This window comes from Chiroxiphia lanceolata, chromosome 9 (assembly GCF_009829145.1).
Source record: "Chiroxiphia lanceolata isolate bChiLan1 chromosome 9, bChiLan1.pri, whole genome shotgun sequence".
Lineage (NCBI taxonomy): Eukaryota > Metazoa > Chordata > Aves > Passeriformes > Pipridae > Chiroxiphia > Chiroxiphia lanceolata.
Genome location: NC_045645.1, coordinates 17,599,272 through 17,608,163, shown reverse-complemented (window position 1 = coordinate 17,608,163; position 8,892 = coordinate 17,599,272). Strand labels below are relative to the sequence as shown.

The 8,892-nt window shown below is 42.0% G+C and overlaps 1 protein-coding gene across 9 annotated transcripts in view; it reads left to right on the top strand.

Moving 5' to 3' along the window:
* Positions 1-7,902, top strand: part of F3 (coagulation factor III, tissue factor) — a 71,942-nt gene extending 64,040 nt beyond the window's left edge. For 7 of the 9 annotated variants that reach the window (XM_032695975.1, XM_032695974.1, XM_032695970.1 and 4 more), the window contains 5 exons: positions 1,732-1,846; positions 3,886-4,070; positions 4,406-4,587; positions 4,711-4,870; positions 5,966-7,902. In XM_032695975.1, coding sequence (XP_032551866.1) covers positions 1,732-1,846; positions 3,886-4,070; positions 4,406-4,587; positions 4,711-4,870; positions 5,966-6,105 — 782 coding nt within the window. In that variant the 3' untranslated portion in view covers positions 6,106-7,902. Of the gene's footprint in view, positions 1-676; positions 806-1,731; positions 1,847-3,885; positions 4,071-4,405; positions 4,588-4,710; positions 4,871-5,965 lie in introns of those variants that run through there. The other 2 variants (XM_032695976.1, XR_004358468.1) reach the window with 2 other exon arrangements.
* Positions 7,903-8,892: the final 990 nt, after the last annotated feature.

Here is an 8,892-nt window from a genome sequence, read left to right as displayed (position 1 = left end):
TACTAAGCCCTGAACACTTGAAACTTACTTGGTGTCTGGTTTGACAGGTGAGCCTTGACAGGATGCGCGTTCTCACGGCGTGAGGGAATAGAGCATGTCATCTGGCTGAGCACCCGTGTCCGGTGTTCTGCGTGGAGAGGCAAGGACTGACATATTTAGACCTTCAGAATGTACAGGATCAAAGCTAATTAACCAACACCACTTCTGCATGACCAGCTGCCTCACAGAGCAGCCATTTCCGAGCTGGGGTGCTGTTTGCCCCTTGACAGCCAAGCCAAAGATTGGCAGTGGATGAAGCTGGTTATCCAGTGGTGTCCAGTTTCACCTCTATTCCAAGAGGGGAAGCGAGGGGCGGTACAAATGTATGGGGACACCAAACAGGCAGGGGGACACGGACTGCAGGCACGTCCAGGTGTGCCCGGGGTCGCGGTTCAGGGGCCGGAGCCCGGGGGGCACGGCGCCCGTCCCTCAGTGCCCCTCACCTCACGGCTTTCCTCGAAGATCCCCGGCTCCGCTTGCTCAACCCGGGCGCTTCCGCCGCCCACACTCCCTGCCCCTTAGTGTTCCGCCGGCCCCCGCCGCTCCCACCGCCGCTCCCACCGCCGGCCGCGCCGGCTGCCCCGCGGGAGGCGCCGCGGTCCCCGCCTCTCCCCACCGATATAAGCCAGCGCTTCCCGCCCGGCCGCATTCACCGCCCTCAGACCCGTCGGGACCCGTCAGATCCGCTCCCCGAGGATGCCGCGCTCCGCCGCCCCGGGACAGGCCCTGCTGCTGAGCGCCCTGCTGTGCCGCCTGGCCGCCGCCGGTGCGTGACAGACGGCGGGGCAGAGGGACGGGGAGGGGACGGGGGGATCGGCGCCGGGACTCGGTCCCTCGGACCCCTTGGACAGGGTGTCCCCGACGGAGCCCGAGAAGAGCCGCGGGAAGGGGGGCAGCGGCGCTGGCCCCGGGACAGCGGCTCTCGGCACTCGCCCTGTGGCCGCGGGACAGCGGCGCTCACCCGGGCACTCGCCCTGGGCCCGCGGCGGCTCCTGCTCGGGCCACCAAGCACTGGCTTCTTCTGGGGAGTTCCTCACTGTCCACGGCCGGGGCGCTGCTGGGGAGCGGGGGCAGCCTCGGGGGTCGGCAGTTGCGGTAAGGTTGCAAGATTTGCTTCCTTTGCCCCAGCTCCGAGCTTGCCGAAAAGGTAGAGAAGGTGATAATTTGAAAACGAGTAGGATATCGCTCAGTTAAACCCTGGATTTCCAGAGGTTACAGAGGCTGGAGGGGTTTTCCCATCCAGTTTCCTCCCAGACAGTTCCCCGAAGCAGCTGTGGCTGTCGTGGATCATCGCGGCGGACTCCCATCCGCTTGTGGGGGCCAAGAGTCCTGGTGAACTGCACCACATTTATTTGCTGCTTGAACATTCTGCATGTTCAAGCTTTTGTATCATCTTCAGAGGTCTTGAATCAAAAAGGGCTAATTAGACAGAATTCCAAATAAGTTAATTCGTCGATTTGAGAGTTGTAAACCAGAAAATAATATTCTTCTCATATTTCTCACTTCTCCGAGGACACATTTCTTTAGTAAAGATGAGCATGAGCCCAGATGGTAGGACTGAGCTTTTTCCCCAAAAACAACTTTTCGGAGTAGCAATTAGCAGCAACTGCTTCATTTAACTAAACAGCAACTGCAGGGAAATAGGAATTACATATTATATGACTGATATTTTTCTCTTTTCTGTATTTAAAGGCTATGCAGCACTACCGACAGCGGTCAATATAACTTGGTCTTCAATCAATTTTAAAACTATACTACAGTGGCAGCCAAAACCATCCGGTTACTTCTATACTGTAGAAATACACGGGTAAGTAGATTACACCAGCGTATATCCATTAATGGCAATTGAAGAAGACGCAAATAGAGCGTGTTTGAATATGTCTGAGAGTAAATGTAACAGGAAAAGAGCCCAAACATTAGGACTTAGGAGAATTCCCTACCCAGCTGTTAATAGTTTTTTGTATCCAACTATAAGAATACGTGGTTCAGGCTTCTGGTTTTGCCCACTCTAAAAAATGGAGAGTTAAGCTAGAGATCAGTATTTCAGTTCTGGGGTTTGGTGCAGGCCAGCTGCATGAGAGATCTAGGCCAGGATACTTTGAAGTAGTTGATGCTCGGTCTGACACACCATGTGTTAGATAGAATTTCACCTTTTTTATGTTTTTCAAGGTGTCTGGTCTGAGTCTTTTTTGTCTTCAGTCTTGGGAGGTATCTAATAAATGAGTCTGCATTTTATTCTAATTGGTGAATCACAATAAATGAATAATTTGTCTTGCTGGATAATACTAAAAATCACCTTTGTTCCTCTACCTCTGCCAACACTTCCTCTGTCATCATGTTTTATGTAAACTATAAAATATTGTGGACATAAAAGGTACCCAGCTAATGTAAAGTGTCTAACACATCTTTCAGAACTACACAAAAACTTCCATGAAGTTCAGTAATAAATCTGTGTTGTTCTTAGCTCCCATTTTAATACATAGAGCATTATTAAATTTGTCCCAAAGGGAAAATGCGTCATCAAACCTCCTACATATTAATGAAAAAGTGGTACTGTAGTCTCTTCTGTCTCTAACTAAAAGTGGCATGAGAGCTCTCTCATGACTAACGGATGAAATACCAGTGCAATGGCCTAATGTGCTCTTTCATTCTTTAAGGGACTGATTAGATTAGTAGACTTAAAAGCACACACTTAGCAGAACAAATTTTATTAAATTTGTGGATCTGGAGCTTCTTTCCAGTGGTTTTGCTTGCAAAAAATTGAAATCTGTTCGCCCAAGATTCAGTGTAGAATCAGGTGTAGTTTTGCAACAGAGGCACCTCTTTAGACAAGTTGCTGTTCCAGAGTAAGTGTGCTTAAATGTTTGCTTTCTCGTGTCTGTGCATTTACAGAATACATTTGTTTCATCCCAAAGATCAAATCTCTGTCCCTTTTCAAAGCATCTCGTATGACACTATCAATAGCTGATCTGTGACATAAGAAATCTGGTGAAGTAAGAAGGGAGTTCAGGTGACTCTTGAAAATAAAACATGATCTATTTTGAGGAAAACTCATTTGATAATTTCAAAAGTCACCACTCTTTCTCTTCCAGCTGAGATCACACAGTTTTTCTTTTCCTTAATTCATCAGCAAAAAAACCTTTTTTTTTCAATCCTTCTTGTTAGGAAGTAAAATGGGGAATTAACACTTTTTTCCTGGTCTCATTACTAGTTCTCAGGTAAATGGACATGTTTTCTATTTTTAAAATCAAGATAAGAGTTTTTTGTCAATATTTTTAAAATCATAATTCTGCAGTGAAATTTGCTGCTACTGTCTGGTTCTTAGTAACATTTGCCACTGCATAGTTGCAAAACCAAGTGACATATATGCGGAGACGTTGTTGTCACATTAAACTGTGTCAATAGAGCTTCCTATAGCAACTGATGTTTCTTAAGGCAAGAGTTTTCACATGCATCAAGGATAACACATTCAAAGTAATTTATGCATCTTATATTTTTAAAAATAAATTCTGCAACTGCAGAAAAATGCAAAATCAGAAATACTTATGGTTTCTATCCATTAATATAAAAAATTGAATGTTTAATTCATATATGGGTCCAATAACATATTTCTGTCATATGGATCATACTTACTTCGCTTGATTCTACTTCGAATCGTAAAATACAGCTGTACACAATCGGTTTTCTTCAAGTGTTCTCTTCTCCTTTTCAGCCTAATACCCCTGCAAGACTGTTCTACCGGATGAGGGAAATCCATACAGTTTCAGGGGAAAATGTTTTTCAATGTATCTAAATATGTAAGTGTCTGGTTGGAAGCTGTTGACACTTCTTTCTCGCTCTTTTCAGACAGACGTCTGACATTAAAAGAAAATGCATAAGGTCAACAGAAACAGAGTGTGATGTTACTGATGCGCTCAAGGATGTAAAAGAGACCTACGTAGCCCACATACTGTCTGTAATGCCCGCGGGGACGGATAACTTTGAAGAACCACCTTATGCGCTTTCTGAAAAATTTACCCCTTACAGTCAGAGTAAGTAGGATTGCCAATTAAATCTTATTATAAACTTCCTTTCAAGATTAGTTCCATTGACTTAAATGAGATTTAGATTGAGCTTAAAGGTTTTTTCTATAGATTCTTACAGTAGCCATGCTGATACTGGAGAAGACATTCAGGCATAAAGCTTTTGTTAACATTGTGTACTAGATGAAGATACTTGTTTACAATCCAGGACTTCACCCTATTACTTTGGCTTCATAAACTCAGAATAGATTTGAGACGGGAAGTTAATAAAGAGTGGAAGAAAGAAGAGCATATTGTGTAGAAAAGATGATATCAGTTTTTTAATTCTAAAAATCTTTGTTTAGCTGTTATCGGAAAACCAGAGATAAAGAATTATACACAAAAAGGTTCGGAACTGAATGTTGTGATCAAAGATCCACTTACACCATATACGTTTCCTAATGGAAGCTTTCAAAGCATTCGAGATATTTTCCAGCATGACCTGGAATACAAACTCTATTACTGGAAAGATCAAAGTTCTGGAAAGGTAAGGTCTAACTCTAGTTTTCATTCTGTAATAATTTTAATATTCTGTAGCTGTATTATAGTTACACAATTTCTGTGCTACCTTAAGAGTTGACACTTGAAATATTTTTTTTTTCCCTTTTAGAAAGATACAACAACAAAAAGCCATACATTTGAAGTAAGCGTTGAGAGCACAAAGAACTATTGCTTCTATGTCCAGGGATTCATTCCGTCCCGCAGAGAAGACCGTAACGGTCAAACCAGCGTGATGCACTGCACCACTGCAGAAAGGGGCATCTTCGACGGTGGGTACCGGGTGACGTTTGTCACACCGCAGTCTTTATCATTCTAACAAAAAGACATGTCTTTAAATTGGGATGCCTGTTATAAACCATTTACTGTGTAAGTTAGAAGACACAGTCAGAACATGGAAACTCATTCGAAGAACTCACTTCAAGTAAGAGCCCACCATCTTCAGCTAGTGAGAGTTTGTTTTAGGGTTTTGCTCAACTGTGTTGATTAAATTGTCTGAATTGATGACTGGTCACCCAGGCTTCAGATCTCATCACTAGCCTTCAGCTTTGTTTTTTTTCACCATTGTTTCCCTCAGATTCTTCCAATAGGAGGTCCCATAGTAAGTGCTTGAAGGATTAGCTCTAAAACATACGAGTGCTGGAAACCTATCCACTGACTTGTAGTTTGAACTGACCTTTAGTTACCCCTAAAGCAGATGGTGAGACTAAGACTCTCTTTACTATTACAAGGTCAGAGGTTGGCAGATTGACTTCTTTACTGGTAGATAAGTTAAGGAGTGGTCAGTGAATCAGCCAGTCAAATTTTAGACAAACAATCTGGATAACACTTTCTTCAATATAGTCATCAATATTATTTAAATAATATCACATTGCTGTACTGTATCTTTCTTCTCCCCCAGATAAGAAAATCTCTTCTAAAATTGACAAATGAACTCAAATTAACTTCCCTATCAAAATATGTATTTTTGTTTATCACAATAGTGATAAATTACAATTTAATTACAACTTAAATAGAAAACTCTTCTCTTGGTGTTTTCTAGCTTATAACCTAGAATAAATTCTAGGTTCAATTGGACGGAAATGATGTAGGGATGGGGGAACGGTTTGATTTATTCTTGTGGTGTTAGCACGGTATTTTAGTGCACTAACTAAACTAGATTAAAACCTAGTGTGAACCAGGTGAAATAAAGCTTTACCTCAGTTCAGCAAATTCGTGTTAAAATGTTTTAGCTCACACTGAATTCTGTGGTACTGTAAAATATAGAAAGCATTTTTTCATTCAGTGGAATGAGTGCTAAGAGTTTGTAGCACTGTGTCATTATGGATTCTGATAACTGAATCTTGCACTTCTTTCCTTCCCTACAGAATATGGAGCAGAAGTCTTTATCATCATAGCAGTGATTGCAATTGCAGTCATCACTCTTGCCATTGTACTTCCAGTGATTCTGTGTAAACGCAAGAAAGTAAGAGCTGCGAGAGAAAAGCAACCACTTAATGGTGTCTAAGGAAAAAGTATTGTGGACATTAATGGTAGCACCAAGACAAAAAAACCACCACAACAAAAAACCATAAATTGGATAATTGGGTGGAACTTTTTAGGCTCTCTGAAACTGGAATTTTGAAGCCCAAATTTTAGTGGCTGGAGGCTGGAGGAGCATTTGGTGATCTGATACAATCACAGAATTGTAGAATATGCTGAGTTGGAAGTGATCCACAAGGATCATCAAGTTCAACTCCTGGCCTTGTGTAGGATACCCCAAGGCACACACAGTGTGCCTGAGAACATTGTCCAAACACTTCTTCAACTCAGACAGGCCTAGTGCTGTGACCACTTCCTTTGGGAGCTTGTTCCAGTGCCCAACCACCCTCTGTGTGAAAAACCACCTCCTACTATCCAACCTAAACCTCCCCTGACTTGGCTTCATGCCATTTGCTCGAGTTCTGCCACTGGAAACGAGAGTGAAGAGTCAATGTCTGCCCTCTGCTTCCCCTCATGAGGATGCTGAAGACGGCAAAGAGGTTTCCCCTCTGTTTCTTCTTATCCAGGCTGAACAGACCACATGACCTCAGTTGCTCCTCATATGGCTTCCCCTCAAGACCCTTCACCATTGCCCTCCTTTGGATGCTCTCTAACACCTTAGTGACTTTCTTATATTGCAGTGCCCCAAACTGCACACAATATTCAAGGTGAGGCCACCCCAGTGCAGAGCAGAGCAGGACAATCCCCTCCCTCGCCTGTCTGGCCATGCTTTGCCTGATGCCCCCCAGGACAGGGTTGTCCCTCCTGGCTGCCAGGGCACCACTGACTCATATTCAACTTGCCATGAACCAGGACCTTCAGGTCCCTTTCCACAGTGCAGCTCTCCAACCTCTCCTTCCCCAGTCTATAAACAAAGCCAGGGTTGCCCTGTCCAGGTGCAGAATCCAGCACTTGCCCTTGTTATACTTCATATGGTTGGTGATTGCCCATCTCTCTAATTTGTTATGGTCTCTCTGCAGAGAGCTCAACCCTTGTCATAGACTATTCCCAAGCCACTTCTATTGTCCTGTCTGAAACAGGATTGTGAACTAAAGGTACTTCTGGCTTGATCAGTATGGCCTTATTGAGCCAGAAGATTTATGGTACAGCTTTACGGTACTTGTGAGAAGAAAGAACACTACTTCTGAAAAATATGTGTCCTTTACCTAACTAAAGGAACATCATTCTGTTTCTGTGAAACAAAACCTGTATTTATCTGCCTTTTAATATTATTAACTGGTGAAATGATCTGTTAGTTCAGATGTGACAAAATTGCTACTATTATTTCTGCACTTCTTGGATAAAATTAACTTGGTCTATTTATATTTGAATATAGACAATTGAAGGTAAACAAACTGAAACTACTCTACTGGTGACTTGTAAGGAACTCTCTTGGAGCAGGTACCTGCTATCCCTCTGGAAAGCATATCCAGATTACACTACATTGAGAGTTGTACTGACAGGGTAGTCTGATAGTTCCAAGTAAGTGTTAGAACAAATACTTTGCAGGGTTTGAGTCAGTAATAACTCATTTCATGCAAGCACTGAATAGGTAGCAGTATTTACTACATTTTGAACATAATTTTTAACTAAACAGCTGATGAATGAACAGTTTCCGTGGCATAGATTCAAATCATCTTGGTATTGGGATTTGAAGGTAGATGTTGCTTTGTCTTTTAATATTTATTTTATGAACAAGAATCTAACTTTTATACTGGTGATATCTGTATTTATGGTGATAATTTATACTTTTCTAGTGAAATAAAGGTGACTGGAAAAATAAGACTTTCTTTTCATTTTCAAAACAATCTACAGTTTTTATTCTAGAACTAAATTAAAAATATGTTTAGGAAACTTATTTTGTGACAGCAGTGTAGGCAACCTGCCAGAAGTCTAATCAGGACGCTGCAAAACAGACTACCAGGGCACCTACTACCTGTAAGGATAAAACTATGAGAAGCCACAGTTCAAAAGCAGATGAAAGGTTTTGAAAAAGTCCTGAGTCACGTCTTGGTTGTCCACTTATGTCAGCAATTAGTCAGGGTTTGCATTCAGAGCTTCTTATTCTAATGGAAAGCATACCAGACATCTCTGGATGTATCACATAGGGATTCTGACAGTGGTATGTATTCCACTGTATTCATGACAAGGAATTCCTTACAAAATTAATAGCTCAAACTATCAATTTGTACAGAATTGTATTTTATATTTTTTATCCCTGTGTTAGAGATACCACCTATGTATGGATTAAGACTCCGGTGAAAGTGTGAGTGTATTTTATGGGTGTTTTCTTTGTTCTTGAATTCCTCTTTTTACAGAGGGAAGAAAACAAATATCACCATTATCCCCAAAAAACCCCATTTACTTAATACTTAATATTGTGCAATAAATGCTTAATACATTTTCTGCTGATGCATAAGCCTTGTATGGAAAAAGAATCTTACAATAGCAATCAAAAACATGAGAGTCTGTGGGAGTAAATTTAAAAACATTCCAAAGATGTCATCATTACTTCCCTTCCTGTGATGTTCTGCTTCCTCAGCTTCATTCAGTACCCAGCTCAGAAAAGGGAAGAGCTAATAGGAAAAAGAAAGCCTGTAGATTACAGCGTAACATTTATTAAACTAGACCATGCAGTTGCTTGTTATAAACTACATAGAATGATGGTATAAATCATCCTTCATTACTTAAAGAGATTTTTGGTTTGTTCTGAATATAAAGGGGGGGAAGGAGGGGGTAAGGAAGGGGGAAGAAGCTGGGGAGGGAGGAGGGA